Source organism: Odocoileus virginianus, chromosome 34 (assembly GCF_023699985.2).
Source record: "Odocoileus virginianus isolate 20LAN1187 ecotype Illinois chromosome 34, Ovbor_1.2, whole genome shotgun sequence".
NCBI lineage: Eukaryota > Metazoa > Chordata > Mammalia > Artiodactyla > Cervidae > Odocoileus > Odocoileus virginianus.
Window position 1 is genome coordinate 16,243,477 of NC_069707.1, and position 20,842 is coordinate 16,264,318.

The window sequence follows — 20,842 nt, forward strand, 5'->3', positions numbered from 1 at the left end:
AAAAAGGAAGTAGTAACTATCCAATTTACAGATTTAAAAACTAAGGCTCAGAAAAGATAAAGGGCTTGACAAAGGTGGCAAAATTAGAATTCTACCAAGATTCTTCTAACATCAAAACATGTGTTTTCTCTATTTCACACTGCCTTCCAAGAAAAGCATCTAACATTCTACATTTGTTCTGCAGATATTCCATAAGACTTGTATTTCATGCACTGAAGTTACTAACTCAGATCTTTTCCTGCTCTCAGAGAGTCAAGGTAGACAAGTGCCTTGAGATGAAGGGCTCCAGTCAAGTACCAGGGGTCCTTAGAAGGGGGAGGGCTTTTTCTGAACTGCAAGTTTGGAAGGTAGACATACTGGGATAATTGCTACTTATCTGAGTGGGACTTTGACACATAGGTAGGGTTTGACTGTGGGAACTAAGAAATTTCTCTGAAGGAGTGGAAATTATCATAAGCAAATGTACAGAGATGGAAAATGCAGTGTGTGTAAAAGCGAGCTTCTTCAGGGATCCTTGAAACGTATGCTTTTTTAAAAAAAACTCTTTGTACTTATTTTTAAAAGACCTAATATGAAATTTTCCTTTTTTAGCTTGTAGTTGAGCATGAGTCTTCTTATGATTAGTGAGAATGTGAAGCTGGCCCGTGAATATGCATTGCTGGGAAATTACGACTCTGCAGTGGTCTACTATCAGGGAGTTCTTGACCAAATGAACAAGTATCTGTGCTCAGTCAAAGACACATACCTCCAGCAGAAATGGCAACAGGTAAGATTCATGACTGTGGTTTGTTTCAGTGGTTTAAAATACTCAGATTTAAATAGATAGTGCTTTTGCAGTTATGCATTAAGACTGTATAATTTATTATATGGATTTGTATATAAAGTTACTTAAAATGATGTGTCATAGTCACCGTCATCAGTATTATGAGTTCTACTCAATTATTCTAATTTTTGGAATCTAATAGGAATGGTTTTGAAATTTTTTTCTAGATCACATTTTGACCTGGTAAAATTAGAATTGACTTTATTAAGCTGATGACACCTGAATCTCACATGTACTGTATTCCCTATAGGACGTCATAAATCAGACCATACTTGAATCCCATGTGAGGAATCTTAGCCACCGAGGAACAGTAGAAATTTCTGTGCTTGCTAAGTTGCTTCAGTCGTGTCCGACTCTTTGCGACCTCATGGACTGTAGCTCACCAGGCTTCTCTGTCCACGGAATTCTCCAGGCAGGAATACTGGAGCAGATTGCCATGCCCTCCTCCAGGGGATCTTCCCGACCTAGGGATGGAACCGAAGTCTTCTGCGGCTCCTACATTGCAGGCCGATTCTTTACCACTGAGCCATGAGGGAAAAAATTTATAAATAGAAACTATAGAACTTACACATCCAGTTGGATGTGTCACTTACAATAAGGTTCAACAATGTCCCAGGAGAGAAATGTTATAGAAATTAATAGTCTTTTTGAGCTGATCTTCTAGATAGACTATTACCCTCAAGTTTTACTAAACTGCTTTTAAAATAATATTCCATATTTGTCCTTAATTTCTTTAACAGAGAAATGGTCTACCTCTGTGAACTTAACCTCTTTCCTTAAATCTTCGTCTTCATATTTTACATTAGAAGGGGAAAATATTTCGTAAAGTGTCTTAAATTTGCCACTGAAAGACTTTTAAGACCTTTTGTTCTTAGGCCAGCAACTTTTACTTAAGAAGTCTAAACTTTTTTATAAGAATATTTAAATTGGAAATTCCCTAGCTGTCCAGTAGTTAATATTCCACATTTCCACGACACAAGTTCAATCCCTGTTGTGGGAACCTGCAGGGTACGTGCTGTGGCCAAAAATAAATAAAAATAAAAGATTGACTATATTTTTAAAAATTTTTATTGAATTTGTTACAACATTGCTTCCGTCTTATGTTTTGATTTTTTGGCCCCAGAGCATGTTGGATCTTAGCTCCCCACCCAGAGGCTGAACCTGCACCCCCACCCCCTGCTTTAGAAAGTGAAGTCTTAACCACTGGACCACCAGGGAAATGCCAAGATTAAATGTGTTTTTTAAAAAAAAGTAGAGAAAAAAAAAGGATATTTAAATCATTTAGTTTTAAAACCAAACATTGCTAGCTTCATATATGAAATATATATCATTTTGAAGTTGAGTCAAGGCAGCTTTTTTAAAAAAAATATATAGGTTGTATGTGAATTGAGCCATTTATCTTCTGAAGCTTTATTTTTCCAACTGTGGGATGCATTCCATCAGTGAATTGTGAAATTAGTCAATTCTAATGAGCGTTTTTAAAGTCCGTTAAGTAACATAAGAACCGTCAAAGCACAACTTGCAGAAGTCATATTTTTTACCAAACTTTAAAGATACAGGTAACTTTTAAACTTGTTATGCACTTTGAATAAGAACTATAAGTAGCGATGGCCTAATTAGCCAGAACACGTTATTCATTTTATCAGAATTAATTTTGTACTTAAAGAATTTATGATCTGTTATTAAAATTTCAACAAAACATTTTGGTATGGTTTCCTGGATATCTGATGTCAAAATAGAGGCTTCTAGCATTCTTAATAAATGGCCCAACTTAATTTGGCAGTGATTTATTAGTTACAGAAATGTAAAGAACCACATTCTTCTTTGAAATCAGGTTTGGCAGGAAATAAACGTGGAAGCGAAACACGTTAAGGATATCATGAAAACACTAGAGAGCTTTAAACTAGACAGCACTCCATTAAAAGCTGCACAACACGAGCTTCCAGCATCTGAGGGAGAAGTCTGGTCCTTGCCCGTACCTGCCGAACGAAGGTAAGTGGAGACCCTTTAAGAAACAAACCGACACAGAACTGATAGCATTGGTCCTGTCTAGGAGGAGAACTGAGGGGCTGAGAGACAGGAATGGGAGAGGGTTTTGTTTTTTTTTTTAAATACCATTTATAAATTAAATTCTGTATCATGTGATTCTGTGACTCATTTCAGTAAATTAAATTTAGGTAGACATATTGCTTTGTGAATGAGCTCAAAGCAGTAGAGATACACCTTATGGAAGGAACATGGGGATGGAGACTGAAATATCTGGACTGTAAGTCTATCTTTGCCACAGTCTGTAGCTTTGGGAAAAGCATATAACCATTCTAGACTTCAGATTTTGTTATATAAAGTGAGGGAATTAGGCTAAAACAGTAGTTCTGAAAAAGCTATCACAGAACACTGCTGTTTATCAAGCTACACTGCTGCTAAAATTGAAAAAGTGGGCTTTTTAGTTAACAGGGAAAAAAGATAAAATGTTCTCAATTATAGATTTTATTCTGACATTTTTATTTCCAGATTCCTATTACCTGGTGCCAGCAAGTGAACGATCAGTGAAAGTTTATATTTACTGAAATGCTCAAAACAGCCAATTATGCTTAGTTCCACTGCATGTTTTTTTAACTGACAGGAGTGCAAGTGGATGTCATTTATCTGTTTTACTCACACAATAGATTTCCTAGTTTGTATTGTGTGTTTAGATATATTAGTGTATAGTAGCATTCTACAAAGAACAGTGACTTCCAGTTTCTTTGCCCCTTAACCAGTTTGAGAGCCTTGCATTAAAACATTGCTCAGGTGCTTTTTAGGTGTTTAAGAGTCTATCATTGAAACTGTTCCTCCTTGACTATAGTTTATGACAAGTGCTAGATACTGAGTACTCATGTGGTTTGAGCACTAATATAGAATACACATGCTATTTATTTTTCACAATAAGCCTTCCAAATAATTAGTTATATTTCCTCTGTGTTTCAGGTAAGATAGTTGAGATACAGTGAAGTTAGGTAACTTTTCCCCATTATCACAAAACTAGTAGCTGGTGGAGTTAAGATTTGAACTCAGATGTGTTTGGTTACAAAGCTGGCACACTCGGCCATATTGGTCATTCTCAAACTCTAGCATACATAAAGATCTCTTGGGGTCCTCATTCAGAATGTGAATTCTGGGGTTTCACTCCCAGAGAGTCTGGTATAATAGTAGGGGAGCCCAGGAATCTGCAGGTGATTCTAATCCAAGTGGTTGGTAGATCACACTTTAAGAAGTACTGTACCAAAGTGTTTTTCCTCCAGTTTAGGATTGGCTAATGGGCATTGATTGTTTCTTAGCCACTTTCTTTTTCTTCAGCTCCAGATAAAAGTATTAATATTCTGTTATTGACTGTGATACTTTCTGAATATTTACTACATTTTACCCTTACTCTTAAGTACTTTTATATATGTGTGTGTGTGTGTGTGTGTGTGTGTGTATGTATTCTGTTTTATTTTAGAATTCACTAAAAAGAAAAAAAAAACCTCAAAACTACAGCAATAGGCTCATTAAAGAAAAACTGGAAAATGCATAAAAGTAGAGGAGAAATCATATAGTCATCCGAGTACAACTTCTAGTCCTTTATACATTATTGTTTATTTTCATAGTTGTAGTTGTGCTATACCCATAATATTTAACTTTGTATCATATTTTTTAAAAAAAAAATCCTAATAGTAGACAATTGCTATACATTTACTGTGTTGCCGAATACCATGTCAGTCACTTTACACATATAATTTAATCCTCAAAACAGACTTAGAAGGTAGGTACTAAACTGTTAGCCCCAATTTCTGATGAGGAAACTTAAGCTTAGATAGGTAAAGTAACTTGCTGTTTATAGTGTAAACATTGGTAATTTATAAGCCATCTTAGACCCTCTTCTTTGCTGCTTTTAAAGGATTGTTTGCTGCACTTTTAAGGGATATAACCTACAATAGTTAACCCCTTTTTTCTTATTATAAATAAATTGAAATTTTTTCCACATCTCTGTTTACTTTTTCTTAATTTCCAAAGTAGAACTAATAAAGATGAGTGAAGTTGTGTTTTTATTTTATCTTGCCTGTAAATATGTTTTACTCCTGCTTAACTTTCTTTTAATCCCTCCTTCAGAATCATCATTTGGCCCTTGTATTGGTCTGCTCTGTAACAGAATCTCTGGCTGCTGTAACAAAATCCCACAGACTGGGTGACTTAAACGACTGAAACTTACTTTTCACAGTTCTAAAGCTAGAAACTCCAAGCTTAAGGTGCCTGCCAGTTTGGTTTCTGGTGAGGAGTCTTCTTGAGCAGCTGACCTCTTCTCTGCGTCCTCACATGGCAGAGGAAACAGCAAGCTCTCTGGTGTCTCTTAATAAGGACACTATTTCTTAGATCAGGACCCCACCCTTAGGACCTTATTTAACTTGAATTACTTCCTTACTCCAAATGATCACACTGGGGTTTAGGAATTCAGCATAATGAGTTTTGGAGGAATACAAAAATTGTCTGTAACAGCACCATAACTCCTTTCTCAGTTTCTGATAAGAACTTTCCAGTGAATAGATGTGCCCAGTGATTATTCAGGTGATTTCAGATTTAATGAACTGTTTGGTTGACATAATCTTAACAAGGGGAGAGAGGAGGTTTCTCTCTTTGGGGTAATAGAAAGTTGTTAAATGAGCTTTTCATCTTGAAAAGTCTGTAATGATGAGCTGTAGGGTCCCTCCTTATTGCTTCTGGCTTTCTTCCATATTTTGTTCTGTCTCTGATTTTAAATGCCCTGGACAGCTGTTAGCTACGAAGTCCTCCGCTTTGACTTTATTTGCTACATCTTTCTATTTCTTTCTGTAATTTATTTAACTTAACTTCCTCAGCTGAATATCCCTCAAAACTCTTTATTTTTCTGTTAGTCTTAATCTGTACTCATACTTAAGAAAGCTTATTCTTTCACCTCTGTTGGGGATTGTAACCGTGACATCGCCTAAATTTTAATCCCATTTAGAGAACTGAGTCAGTCGATCCTTCATTCTCTTCTAGTGCTGTACACAAACATGTTTGTACAAGGAGGTTCATTGAAGGCTTTCAGAGGAGCGATTAAAAATAGCATAAAGCCATTAGGTATAATTCTTTTAAAATGTCTTTTAAAAGTCAGCTGGAGTCCCTCAAACATCTCATCTCGCTGAATAAAACCCAACGCTTTCAGCATGCCCCTCGGTGCCACCCAGTGAGATCCGGTCCCCCGCTACCTCCGTGACCTCAGTGCTCACGGTTCTACCCCTCAGCCTTCTTGCACAAGTCGGATGCAAATGTTTCAGTTCTCTGCACTCACCTTTCCTTCAGCTCACATGTGTGATGGCTTGTTCTCATTTCTTTTAAGTCTCAAATGTTGCCTCAGAAAGACCATCTCTGATCAGCCTACCTGTATTATTCCATAACCCCTACCCTTCTTTATTATATTTTCTTAGATGGCACTTAGCATCGTCTGATGTACTGTTTATTTCTTCATTGAAACCCCGTCTGCCCCCCATACACACTGATGTGTAAACTTGTGAGAGTAAAGGCTTTTATTAGTTGTTTTTTTTTTTTTAATTTTTATCTTGAATTCAGAGTAGTGCCTGTCAGTAGTTTCTCGGATGAATGAACAGCAGTAAGAAGTGGATAAAGGGACTTTCCTGGTGGTCCAGTGATTTGGACTCTGCTTCCACTGTAGGTGGCACAAGTTCCATCCCTGGTCAGGAAAGTAACTTTCTGCAAGACACGTGGTTTGGCCCCCCCAAAAAAGTAGATTAAGTGTGGCACATTTTATGTGACTGACTGCTATCTAGCCATTAAAAGTCATGTATGAGGTAATGATAGAGGAAAGGATACTGAAAATGCTTCATGATATAATGAGGAGAGAAAAATATGAGTGTATGTATGTATGTGTCTATCAGTCGCTTAGTTGTGTCCGACTCTTTGTGACCCCATGGGTTATGGCCCGGCAGGCTCCTCTGTCCATGGGATTCTCAGGCAAGAATACTGGAGTGGGTTCCCTTTTCCTCCTCCAGGGAATATGTATGTATAAAGGTTCCAGTTTTGTTTAAATGAAAGGCAACCATAAGAAAATAGCATGTTAAGTGGTTAACTCTGGATAGTGGGGATACAGGTGACTTTTACCGTTTGAGCTACTCAAACAGTAGAGAATCTGCTTGTGAGGCAGGAGACCAGGGTTCTAACTCTAGATTGGGAAGTTCCTCTGGAGAAGGGAATGACAATCCACTCCAGTATTCTTGCCTGGAGAATCCCCATGGACAGAGGATCCTGGCAGTCTCTAGTCCATGGGATTGCAGAGTTGGACACGACTAAGCGACTAACACACACACATACACACAGGTGACGTTTTCGAATTCTTTATTACTGAAATATATTTCAGTGTTTTTTTTTTTTTTAAGGGGAAAAATATATATTTTAAAACAGTATCCCTACTTGGCTACCCAAGTTTCTAAATTCAAAGTTGAACCCCCATCATTCCTTTCACAAAAATCAGTACCTTGGTTTGGCTTTATCATCCTCCCAAATTCTCATTTCTCAATATGAAAGATATCTAGGGGTGTCTTTTTTCACAGTGTGTCTTTTAGACTTTTATCATCACTCCGTAAGCTAGGCTCTCATCTTATGCCTTGATAGTGCCTCCCTGCATTCTTTCATCAGTATATCTTATTCATTGTGAGACTGGTCTTTGTAAAACCTTTTCAGTGACAGTCAGCTAACAACCAAGCCTCTTGAACTGGTGATATTTAGATCTACTTACTGAACCAGCTTATCTGTTCAGTATCCTCTTTTTTTGTTGTTGTTTTTAGTTCACTTTTCACTTTTCAGAAAAGATTTATTTTGGGGCCGTGCTGAGTCTTCGTTGCCGCGCGAGGGCTTTCTCTGGCTGTGGCGGTGGGGGCTGCTCTTCGCTGTGGAGCTCGGGCTTCTCTTCGCAGTGGCTTCTCTTGTTGCCGAGCATGGGCTTAGTTGCCCCGTGTCATGTGGAATCTTCCTGGACCAGGAATTGAGCCTGTGTCCCTGCATTGGCAGGCAGATTCTTAACCACTGGACCACCAGGGAAGCTCCAGTATCATTCTTTAGTGTTTATCATTGTATCTTTACAATTTGTGTCTTTATGACCTTTATGTAGATTAAGCTCATCTTGCTTTCTTTGCTTTTACCCACTCATTTTCTTATCTGCAGTTGTACCATCTTACTTAGGTCAACTCCTAAATTAGGAGGATGTTTCCAGATCCAGTTTGCTTTCTGTCTTCAAGAGGCCATTCCTATTGCCACAGCACTAGGTCTCTTTCATACTTTATAGTATGTTTGCCTAATCTTGTGTATCTCTTTCTTAACTCTATCTGAGGTATTTGAGTACAGGACTCTAGTACCATTTTTATTGCTCATCTTACCCCAACCAAGTCTAGAAGCATAACAGTAGGATCCTAATAAATATTTGAGAGCTCTAAATTCTGCCACAGAAATGAAGATGAAGTGATCTACATAAAGGCAAAACACTATACATGACTTCTTGTAACTATCCGTAGCCAGTGCTGTATCAGTTTTTTATTTAATGGAAAAATGATTAAATTTTATTAATTAAAATGTGAGAACTATGATACATTCTAAATGAAATGGTACCAAACTGTGTGTATGTTTGTACATAAATGTGATTCACACCTGCGTTCTTTGTTCTTTATCTTTTGATAAAACTCCCTTCTCTGATTATTTTGTTCTCTTTTCAGTTTTCAAGAATCAGCCTACTTTTTCATTTATCCTTGATATACAGCAGGTATTTCATTTCAAAAGAGAGGTGATGATCACTTGCCCTCTGTGTTTCTGCCATATAACCGTACTGCACTGCAGACAGTTATGTCCAGTTTCAATGCTAGGTCTTAGATTTCAGTGACCTGCAGTTCTATCTTGTGTTCAGTCATTGCCATCGCTTCAAGTCATAGATTGACTTACACAGTGTGTGTTCATCTGTGTTTGTACCAACTCCAAGAGTTGATTATGATTTTCTTGATCTTGTCTTTGATTAGACCATCACCAGGACCTAGAAAACGCCAGTCTTCTCAGTACAGCGACCCTAAACCACAGGGTAACCGTCCAAGTACAGCTGTCAGAGTTCACCGTCCATCCACACACAGTCTTCACAATGACAGAGGGAAAGCTGTTCGTAGTCGGGAAAAGAAAGAACAGAATAAAGGAAGAGAGGAAAAGGTAAATGTTACTGATTTTTATAAATTAAAAGTTATTTATTAACCCTAAAAGTGAAGACTGTACAAATTTTAATAATTTTTAGGAATTAAATCTGCTACTATAATAAAACCATAGTCATACTGCACCTAGGCTAGGATTTTTCCCACTCAGTATTCAACAAATATTTTTGGTTGCTTTTTGTAACTTTCTATCTTGGTAATAAAGAACTTACATATATTCTTTACCTGTTTTTACCAGTTATTAATATTTTACCCTTTTTGCTTTATCATTTACTCTCTGTGTATACTTGATTTTTCCTGAAGTGTTGAGGGTAAGTTGTAGAAATCATGCCCTTTTACCCTTAAATATTTTAGTGTCAGTTTCCTAAATACTGGGATGTTCTTTCACACAAACACAAAGCAGTGATCAAAAATCATTAATTTTGCATTGATACAGTACTGTTATCTAATGCACAGACTTTTATAAAATTTTGCCAGTCTCACTAATAATGTCACTTATAGCTTTTCCCCCCGCCCGCTCCATGCCAGGACCCAGTATAGAAGCATTTGTTGCATTTGGTTGTCCCGTTTCTTTAGTCTCTTTTAATGTGAACATTTCCTCAGCCTTTACCTTTTTTGGCCTTTTTAAAGAGTTACTTTGTAGAATATTCCTCAGTTTGGATTCACCTCATGTTTCCTTGCGATTAGATTAAGGTTGTGCATTCTTGGCAGGAGTGCCACTGAAGTGAAGTTTTGTTCTGCTCAGCGTATCATATGAGGCACACAGGATGTTTATGGCTCTGTTACTTGTGATACATTGGATCACTTGGTTAGGGTGGCGTCTGCCAAGTCTCTCCACTCTAAAGTTACTCTTTTTCCCTTTATAGTCATTTGTGGGGAGATACTTTTGAGATTACATAAATATCCTGTTTCTCATCAAAATTTTATTTGTTTCAGCCTCCAGGAGTTCTTGCCTGAATCAGTTACTCCTCTGACAATTGAAAAATCATTTTCTAATGCTATTATCTCTTCTTTAATAAATTGACTTTGAATTGTAAGAAAAAGCTCTATCTCTTCCCCTTTATTTAATTTTATCTGTATGGACTCATGGATTATTTTATTCAATGAATTAAAATGTGTTACTATCTTTCTGATGCTTAAATTGTCCAGGATTTGAGGAGAGGGAGACCCTTGAAGCAGGATCTTAAGTCTTTTTAACATGTACTCACCAACCTCTGACAAAATAGTGTCCTAGGCTCCTCCTGTATTTACTCTTGTTTCTCCAGGAAACCCTGGTTTCCTGTTAGTGAGGAATGAGCTTTATAAACCGAGATTTCAGTGCTAGTTATTATTTGAGTGCTTATGCTCCCTTGCAGGAGCATATAGGACTCTAGGAGTTTAGTTTCAGTCTTTTTTGTTCCACCTCCCCACTCCCTTGACTGAGGCACATGAACATTATTAGTCTAAGAAACATAAATAGTCTATGAAATGGTAAAGCACTGGATCATTTGGCTCATTGTACCAAAAGGCCTCTCCACACCACCTGGGCAAAGTAAAAACTGGGTTATAGCAAATGTAAAGTCCCCAGTGCTGTTCTTCTCAACAGTCTAACAATCTATGCTGACAGTCTATTCTTCTAAATAGTGGCTGTACAAGCTGACTTAAAAGGAAATAACAGCACAGAACCAAGTCTCTTCAGAGAAACGTCTCTCCTATAATGGGCAGGTCTGTTGCCCATTATACAAATGACGTTTTTTTGTTACTGTTAAGTTTTAAGAGTTCTTTATATATTCTAGAGATTAGTTCTTTGTCAGATATGTGTTCTGCAAATTTTTTTTTTAAGTATGTAGTTTGTCTTGTCATTGTTTTAGCAGGATCTTTCACAAGGCAAACGATTTTAGTTTTGGTAAAGTCCAGTATTTCCTTGTATATTCTTGTTGTCAAGTCCTTAACTCTTTGCCTACCCCTAGATCCCAATTTTTAAACATTTTTTTCTTAAAAGTTTTATAATTTTATGTTTTATATGTAAGTCCATGATGTGCTTTGAGTTGATTTTTATGTAAAGTGTGAGGCTTAGTTCAAGGTTCAGTTTTTGCCCATACATATTCAGTTGTTCCAACACCATTTGTTGAAAAGGATTTATTATAGCTCAGGGAACTATATTCAGTATCCTGTGATAAACTATAATGGAAAAGAAAATGAAAAATTATATATATATGTATAACTGAGTCACTAGGATGTGCAGCAGAAATTAACACATTATAAATAATATATGTCAATAAAATTTTTATACCATTCTCAAAAATTTGGGGGGGAATATCCGTGTGGGTCTGTTTATGGGCTCTCTGTTAGGTTTCATTGAGTTGGCAGTTCACCCAATGTTCACATAGATGTTTTTGTGTTTCTCTCAGAAGTTTGAAATATCCTGCAGTGTGCTGTGAGTTTGTCATTGTGCCTTGGAGTGCTTTAGCATGCAGCTTTGTGGCCCTAATGACTAACATCACAGAGGATGGGAGGAAATCTCTTCTAAGGGCTGAGGTGTCTCTTGGGGGAATAGGGGAATAATCAAAAGGTGTTTTTGGAGCATCAGTAGGAACTGAGTAGGTGTTAAGGATTGACCTATTATCTTACCTAAGAAAACCATCTGTCTTTAACCTTATCTCTTCTAAAGCTTTGAGATAAATATACATATCTAATATTCACTAGTGACCACAATTTATCTCAATATTAATTTTTTCTATTGTCAGTTCATATGCATAATATTTTTGTTTAACACCATTGTCATACTTTTTACGTAAAAATAAAAATTCAGTATGAAACTCTGCTGTTGATGTAGAACGATGACTTACAGTCTTTGATTCTGTCTGTATTACTTGTACTATTATGTTAGCTTTTATAAAAATGTCACGAGTCCAGTCTTTGTTTCTGACTCATAGAAATGAAATATAGTGTCTGAGTTAATCATAAGCTCATGTTTTTTTTCCCTCTATTTGTGTAGAACAAATCACCTGCTGCTGCTGCAGAACCAGAGACAAATAAATTTGATAGTACCGGGTATGATAAGGACCTAGTAGAAGCTTTGGAAAGGGATATAATTTCTCAGAATCCCAATGTTCGGTGGTAAGTTATAGCACAACAAAACAATTGGATGTTGGTTTTTGGAACAGAAATGGGCATGTGCTGACAATCAGTCTTTGAGGACAGGACTGGAAGACATAAAATCTGAGCAAGACACATAATGAAAAACTTCACTTTGATTCAGGCTGTACCAGTTTTTGTTTAAAATTTTTAAATTTAATGAAATAAATAATAATAAAATTTTGTTAAATAAAAAAATCCTATGTACAGAATGTGAACAAGATCACAAAAATTTCATCTTCTTTTTGGGACATTCTTTAAAGGTGAAATAGCAGTCATTCTCATGCATATGTATTGCTGGTTAGGTTTATACAATACGTATTGCTCCTATATCCTAGTACTTAAAGCAGTGGTTCTCAACTTTATTAATATTATGAAATTAGAAGTTTGGGATTAACTTATTACACACTGATATATATAAAATACATAACCAACAAGGACCTACTATATAGCACAGGGAACCATACTTAATATTTTGTACTAATCTATAAGGGGAAAGAATCTAAAAAAAAAAGGATACTCTATGTATGTTTAACTGGATCACCCTGCTGTACACATGAAACTAACATAACATTGTAAATCAACTATACTTCAATAAATTATTAAAAAATAAACATTATATCTAATCAAAGAACTATAATTTATCACAAGTTCTAAAGCTCCATTTCCCACAAAGTTAGGCACATTCAGTTATATATTTTTTGTTAAAACTTTATTTTTAGGTATAGTTTTGGGGATATTTTAAAATATATTATCATGTTATATATCATAATATATTATTGTGCCATGTGTACTAGTAGTTGTAGAAGTGGTGGTGGTCTCGTGGTTGATGATGATTTCGTGGCAATCTCTATGATACTTTTTAACCCTGCTGTCCACCTCTTGGTAGAGTAGGGGGCAAAGCAGCTGAATTACAACCTGTGTCTGCTTTATGCTATGTTTATTCTGTTTGTTTGTTTGTTTTAGTGGGCTCATTATTTCTAAACCATGGAATTTATGGAATGAGCATTTTAAGAACAGAAATTTAAAATAAGATGGCATAATAATACTTAAAGAGTAGGCCTATAGACCTGTGTTCTCATCCACCAAGCTGAAAATCATTGCTGCCAAGACTTGAAGATTCAGATTGTGCCCTTTCTATATACTGGCTGGTGTGGCAGAAACCTTGTCACAATGTGTTAGTTCACTAGTGCCTAGGGAGAAACTTCACATTCTGTCAGCAACATAAAATCATGTGCTTTCAGTGACTCTCAAGAATGACTACACTGAATTAAATATGTGATCTAAGGTTTTAATCAAATATCTTCTCTTTCAGGGATGATATTGCTGATTTAGTAGAAGCTAAAAAGTTGCTTAAAGAAGCTGTGGTGTTACCAATGTGGATGCCAGAATTCTTTAAAGGCATTAGGAGACCATGGAAAGTAAGTTTCTTACTGTAACAGCGTTGTCAAAGCAAAGGGCAAATGTATTGTGTAGACAGCCAGTATTTACCTGTGTTGAGGGAAGGGGAAATAGAACGTAGAGAAGGTACAGAAAAATTTAAATATGTTGTGTTATTCAGACCAAAACCTACTGCAAGGTTTCCAGAATAGGAAACAGATGAAGTGTGATCTTTGAAAAGGTATACCCATAGTAGATTTATAGTGAACTTAGATTTGCAAATATGAACAAGTTGCCTAAATACTAAAATACTCCATTTTACATTTTGTGTTGCAAAACTTGTGTATTTCTTGGAATTGTTCTTAAGAAATTAACAAGGCATATCTGCATCTAATGAGTACTCCTTTTTTTAAAAATGTGTTTATATGTGGCTTCACTGGGTCTTCATTTCTGCACGTGGGCGTTCCCTAGATGAGGCAGGCGGGGGGCTGCTCTCGAGTTGCGGGCTTCTCGTTGCAGTGGTTTCCCTTGTTGCGGAGCTCGGGCTCTAGGTAGGTGCTGAGACTTCAGTCGTTGCAGCCCTCAGGCTCAGTTGTTGCGAGTCCCGGGCCCTGGAGCACAGGCTTGGTAGCTGTGGTACGTGGGCTTAGCTGCCCTGCAGCCTGTGGGATCTTTCCAGAGCAGGAATTTTAATTTCAATCCCGTGTCCCCTGCATTGGGACGCAGATTCTTTACAACTGAACCACCAGGGAAGCCCTAATGAGTACTTCGTAAAAGTCACGTGCTGATCTGAAAAGTGTCCAAAGAACTCTTGGATTTGGGAAATGTGCTAATGGCTCACTCTGTACTTGTTTCTTTAAATTCTTGAAATGTTAAGTGATAAGCAAGATAAAAACTTCTAGACATACCTTGAGTACAACCATGTTAAAAAAAAAAACAACTAATTTGTTTGAGCAAAAGGATTAGCAGGAAATATATCTAGATCCTAACGGTACCTGTGTTAGGATATGATATCAGTACTATAATATTAATTATATTTTTTCTCATCTCTTAGTTCCAAATTTTTAATAGTGTGTAATTACCTTACTTTTGTAATGCAAAAAGTAAATTTGTGATAAAATATCCTTCTGTTTGTCTTTTACATATCTCAATATTATGTATAAGTTTGTTGAAGATTGATTCTTAGTAATGGAATTCTTGTGAATTAGAACAACGGCAGATAAACCCTTTACTGACACTGTTATATTCCCAACAGGGAGTGTTAATGGTGGGCCCACCTGGCACAGGAAAGACCCTCCTTGCTAAAGCAGTAGCAACGGAATGTAAGACAACATTCTTCAATGTCTCTTCATCAACTCTGACTTCCAAATACAGAGGAGAGTCTGAGAAGCTTGTTCGTCTTCTGTTTGAAATGGTGAATGTTTGAGACAACTCTAATGATTCTTTACTTCTAGAAGGGAAGAAAATGAGTTGTAACTAACTCCATGGTGTAGAATCGCCAGGCAGGGTGCACTTGTGCCCAGGGTATGGTTCCTGTGCCCTTGAAAGAAAGTGAAAAAGAAAAAGTGAAGTCGTTCAGTCGTGTCCGACTCTTTGCAACCCCATGGACTGTAGCCTACCAGGCTCCTTCATCCATAGAAACTTTTTACTAACATGAATTACTTGTGTTTCTCTTTAACTCCTTTCCTCTGGAGGACTGACTGTTAGCTTATGGACATGCTCATGCTATGGGATCCATGTTACTGATCTGCTGCTATAGGAATGTGAAATTATTATGTTTTTTAAGCCAGGCTTTGTTATAGTAAATTCAGTATTGGTAAATAATAGGGAAAGGTGAAAATCACAAGTAAATATGGAACTGAGATTACCTCTGATCTATTCACTGTATCAAATACCTGGAGTTTAATCATAATCATAATCTTTTTTTTTTTTTTTTAATCATAACCATAATCTTTGAACTCAGTTCTTTGCTTCTTCCTTTGAGTTTCTTTTTCCTTCATCCACTGTCACAATTCTGAGTATCAGTAGAAGAAATATAATTCAACAAGTTCTGATTGAGTGGGTTGAATTCAATAGCTTTTAGACTTTTAAGTTTCACTTAACTGTTTCCATCTTAACTCATTTAAGAAATTGTGTAGTTATATGCATGAAGACAGAGTTGGGTTTATTAGATAAGTAATAACAAAGATTTACATCCTTAGTCATGGTGGCCAAAATCTTAGATGATCATGCTAACATTATACCACATCTTTCTTCCTAGGCTCAGGATAAGACAAAACAAAAACCCTCATAATTTCATGTTATCCATTTCTGCAAAGGCTTCTTCCTGTTTCATTCCCATTTTTTTTCCCTTCAACTGCGATAATTCATAAGGCAGAATGTAAATTCTGACAGGTTCTTATGGACTATTAATAGTCCGTTCCACAGTAGGTGTCTAATGGAGAACCTCTTAGATCATCTTGAAAAAATTTTTTGCCATTTGCTTCAGGGGTTAAAATTATCAGTATTCCAGAATAACTTGGTGTTTTAAAAATGTAAGCTTAGTAGAATGAATGGCTAAGTATGGTGTCATTAGAGTCAGATGGCCTGACTTAGATCCCACTTCTATCACTTTCCCAGCTAGCTCCCTATGGGAGAATTCCTCTCCTGTTGCTCAGTTGCTTTATCTATAAGAGGAAGACTATAATTTAGGACCTGCCTCTAATGTTTAAGCACAAGCTGGAATCAAGATTGCAGGAGAAATACCAATAACCTCAGACATGCACATGACACCACCCTTATGGCAGAAAGTGAAGAGGAACTAAAGAGCCTCTTGATGAAATTGAAAGAAGAGAGTGAAAAAGCTGGCTTAAAACTCAACGTTAAAAAATCTAAGATCATGGCATCTGGTCCCATCACTTAATGTCAAAATAGATGGGAAACAACGAAAACAGTGACAGACTTTATTTTCTTGGGCTGCAAACTCACAGCATGTGGTGACTGCAGCCATGAAATTAAAAGACACTTGCTCCTTGTAAGAAAAGCTATGACCAACTGAGACAGCATATTAAAAAGCAGAGACATGACTTTGCTTACAAAGGTCCATCTAGTCAAAGCTATGGTTTTTCCAGTGGTCATGTATGGATGTGAGAGTAGGACCATAAACAAAGCTGAGTGCTGAAGCATTGATGCTTTTGAACTGTGGTGTTGGAGAAGACTCTTGAGAGTCCCTTGGACAGCAAGGAGATCAAACCAGTCAGTCCTAAAGGAAATCAACCCTGAATATTCATTGGAAGGACTGATGCTGAAGCTGAAGCTCCAGTACTTTGGCCACCTGATGTGAAGAACTGACTCACTGGAAAAGACCCTGATGCTGGGAAAGATTGAAGGCAGGAAGAGAAGGGGACAGCAGATGAGATGGTTGGATGGCATCACTGACTCAACTGACATGAGTTTGCGCATGCTCTGGGAGTTCGAGATGGACAGGGAAGCCTGGCGTGCTGCAATCCATGGAGTCACAGAGTCAGACACGACTGAGCGACTGAACTGACCTAATGTTTGGAGGGTGAAATCAGCCAGTACACTTCAGCTGCTTAATATAGAGCCTGACTCATAAATATTTACTATTACTTTTTAAGAATTATTTGATTATTTTTTAATATAGGGAGTTTTTTTAACTTATTTTTTTTAATTGGAGGATAATTATAATACTGTGTTGACTTCTGCCATACATCAGCACGAATCAGCCATAGGTATATAAGATAGGGTTTTGTATTGAGGAAAAAGGACTGTTTTCTTCTATGAGGGAAAGCCTCTTACAAAGTGCTAATATGTAGTTTTTTTTTATAGTGCAGTTTATAAAGACATATCAAACAACTTATTTTTTACTGGCTTCCCTGGTGTTGCCTAGGAAAATCTTAACCATCTTTAAATCTTATCCAGAGGGTGCTACCTTGAGCTGCTTACTTGAGCACAGGCTCAATCACAAACCAGTGCCTGTAGTTTTGAAGGCTCCTTTGTTTGTTTATGGCTCCTTTGAAACCAGCTTGATTTCCTCCTTTTCATCATGTGGCCTCTCTCAAGGAGTAAAATTGTGCTACTGCCTCTTATGTCATGTTTTGACTGCTCTGCAGATGACTGCCTCTCATGCGCCTGGCCCCACCAGAATCTTTCAAAGTGAGCATGGCTTAAGGCCTATATTATGAATAAGGCCACTTAAATATTACCGTTACTATTTTAAATTAATTTATTTTTAATTGAAAGATGATTGCGTTACAGTATTATGTTGATTTCTGCCATACATCGACAAATATTGTTTTTTAAATTATTTATTTTCAGCTGCACTGGGTCCTTATTGCTGTTCCGGGCTTTCTCTGGGTGCTGTGAGGGGGCTACTCTCTAGTTACATTGCGCAGGCTTCTGGTTTCACTGGCTTCTCTTGCTGTGGAGCACTGGCTCTGAGGCTCAGTTGCTCCATGAGCATGTGAAATCAGACCAGGGATCGAACCAGTGTCCCCTACATTGGCAGGCAGATTCTTATCCACTGTAGCACCAGGGTAGTCCCACTTAAATATTAAGATCTGTCCAGGGGTTTTCACATGACTTGGTACAGACATTTAAAAATTTAATTGTATTTTTTTTGTTATGTTGTCAAGAACTTTCATTTTCAGGTGTCAGAAATCTAATCATGGGACTTCTCTGGTGATCCAGTGGTTAAGACTCTACACTTCTAATGGAGGGGTCATGGGTTCCATCCCTGGTCTGGGACTATCAGCCCACATGCCACAGGCGCAGCCAATAAAGGAAAACAAAAGTCTAATCAAATCAGTTTAAACAAAAAGAATAATATGTTGGGTGACATAACAGAATTATCAGGTTACATTTTATATTTTTAGGTCTAGCAGGATCCAGCAATTCAGATGTCCTTGGGAATTGTTTCTGTCTAAACATTTGGCTCTTTTTACGTCTGGGTTGACTTTGACGTTGGCAGATCCATATGGTGACTAAGATAGCTGTTAGAAGTTTAAATCTTATTTTTGTTGTCCTTATGGTAATCCCTAAGAATTAGTCCTCATTTCTCAGTTGTTCCAGCAAAACTCCAGAGATTAATGTTTGGCCTTACTTGAGTCACACGCTTGTGCCTGGACTCTCTTGGGACTCCAGCAGAGGTTGGCCTCATTTGAAGTAGTGGAGTAAGAATGAGAAAGATAATTTATGTACAAATGAAAAGGAGAGCTTCTCTTATCAGAAGAAGGGGTGCTGTGCAGACAGAAACACTTGGTGTCCTCTTCCACATCTATGATACTTTCCCAGGTCATCCAAACCAAATTTTAAATGTGCCACATAGCCTCTGCTTTAATTTAGACCTTTCTATGTACCCGTAGTATGGGGGGAAACTCAAATCTAGTAGTTTTTGCTTGAAAGTTGATTTTTGTCATTGGTTCTGATGGTTGCTAGCTAGAATTTCAATTACAAATTTTCTTGCATGTTTGCTTTTTTCTTTCTTTCCCTCCATCCAGTTTATTTTCCCCCTCTGTTTCTTGAAAAGAAAGCAGAAAAATGTTTGTACATAGTGCCTAAAATCCAAGTAAAAGGATACCTGAATTAAAAATGGCATTATCCTTTTGGGGGGAATAGATGACTTAGAATTCAAGTTTTTAACTAGAAAAGAAAGTGAGATTTAATATTAGGTTTTTCCAAGTGAACAGACTAAAAGTAAATCTGTACTTTGGAGGCACAGTCTTTCTGCACAGTTAATCGCGTTTTAGAGGGGAATGGATTGTAACCTCATGGTCAGAAGAATTGGTGGACCTAGTACAATTGCATGTTGAAGTCTGTTGTGTTCATTTGCCATTGTGGACTTCTATTTTTAGCAGAACCTTTAAAATGCTGTTTGTTCACTTAAGCTCTGTTTTGAGAAATCTTTGCCATCATTTAGTTTCAAGCTTTCTTGTGTGGTGATTCTGTAAGTTTGGATATTTCATTTAAAAATTGATTAACAGTAAATATTAATTACTGTAATAAAATGGTTCTTATCAACTATACTCCAATAAAAAAATAAAGTATACTAAAAACAAAAAAACCACAAAAATAAATAGATAAAATAAAATGCTGCTTCTGTCTCCTTAAGAAAAGGGTGATACTACTGAGTCTTACACAGCTGTTTATTAGGTTAATACTTGACCGGTGGATCAATCTTCCCTGTCCTTTGATTTGAGGAAGAAGAAATGCATTTGAGGTACAAAAATAAACTTGGGGGATATTATTCAGCCATAAAAGAGAATGAAGTACTATACATGCTATAATACAGATAGACATTGAAAACATGCTGAGTGGAAGGAAGCAGACACAAAGGCCATGTATTGTATGATGCCATTAATTTGAAATGTTCAGAACAGGCAGATGCTTAGGGACAGAAAATAGATCAGTGATCACCAGGGGCTGGGGGAAGAGAAGTGTGGGTTAATGGGTGGGGCGAGGCACTGAAATGTTCTGGAATTGACAGTGATGATGGTTGCATAATAGTATTAATATGCTGAATGCTGAATTGTATACTTTAAAATGGTTTAAATGGTGAATTTTTTGTTGTATGAATTTTATCTTTAAAAAGCCATTTTAATTGACTCTTCTAATTGACCCTTGAACAATGTGAAGATTAATCTGCATGTAACTTATAGTTAGCCCTCTGTATCCATAATTCCTCTATACCCTCAGATTCAACCAACTTAGGTAGTAGTATAGTATTTATTACTGAAAAATACCTACATGTAAGTAGACCCATGCAGTTCATACCCGAATTATTCAGGGGTCAGCTATACTTGTATTAGTCAAATGAAAAATGGCAATTTAATTAGAATTCCTTAAAGAGAATTTATATGTATAAAATATAAATTTAAATACATTTATACATTATATATATTATATTGTATATATTTACATTAAAATACATTTACATATAAGTGAAATATTTAAATTTAAATATACTTTAAAATATTTATAAAAATCTATGTGATATTATTAATATAAAAGGTAATGGTTCTCTTTAACAAAATTTTTTCTGAAACTTTAGAACACTTATCAGAATCTATAAATGTCTTCCCATTATTGTTATCCATACCATTGTAATGTACAGGATTCCTGTATTTCTATGACTTATGTATAGCCCATTAGAGTATTGAATAATATAGAAATTGCCATATAATATTTAAGTATACAATAAGTCTGTATTAGAAGCTGTATTTTAGCTCTTCCAATTCTGTCCTCAGGACAAGAGGGAGAGATGCGCAGTGTGGGCAGGCTGCTCCACTCT

General features: G+C 36.7%; 1 protein-coding gene across 2 annotated transcripts in view; it reads left to right on the forward strand.

Annotated features, from left to right (window-relative positions):
- KATNA1 (katanin catalytic subunit A1) overlaps positions 1 to 20,842 on the forward strand; it is a 32,458-nt gene that overhangs the window by 7,794 nt on the left and 3,822 nt on the right. For both annotated transcript variants that reach the window (XM_020893680.2, XM_020893679.2), the window contains 6 exons: positions 592 to 766; positions 2,658 to 2,815; positions 8,878 to 9,058; positions 12,035 to 12,156; positions 13,490 to 13,595; positions 14,810 to 14,968. In XM_020893680.2, the coding sequence (XP_020749339.1) occupies positions 605 to 766; positions 2,658 to 2,815; positions 8,878 to 9,058; positions 12,035 to 12,156; positions 13,490 to 13,595; positions 14,810 to 14,968 (888 nt within the window). In that variant the 5' untranslated portion in view covers positions 592 to 604. The remainder of the gene's footprint in view (positions 1 to 591; positions 767 to 2,657; positions 2,816 to 8,877; positions 9,059 to 12,034; positions 12,157 to 13,489; positions 13,596 to 14,809; positions 14,969 to 20,842) is intronic.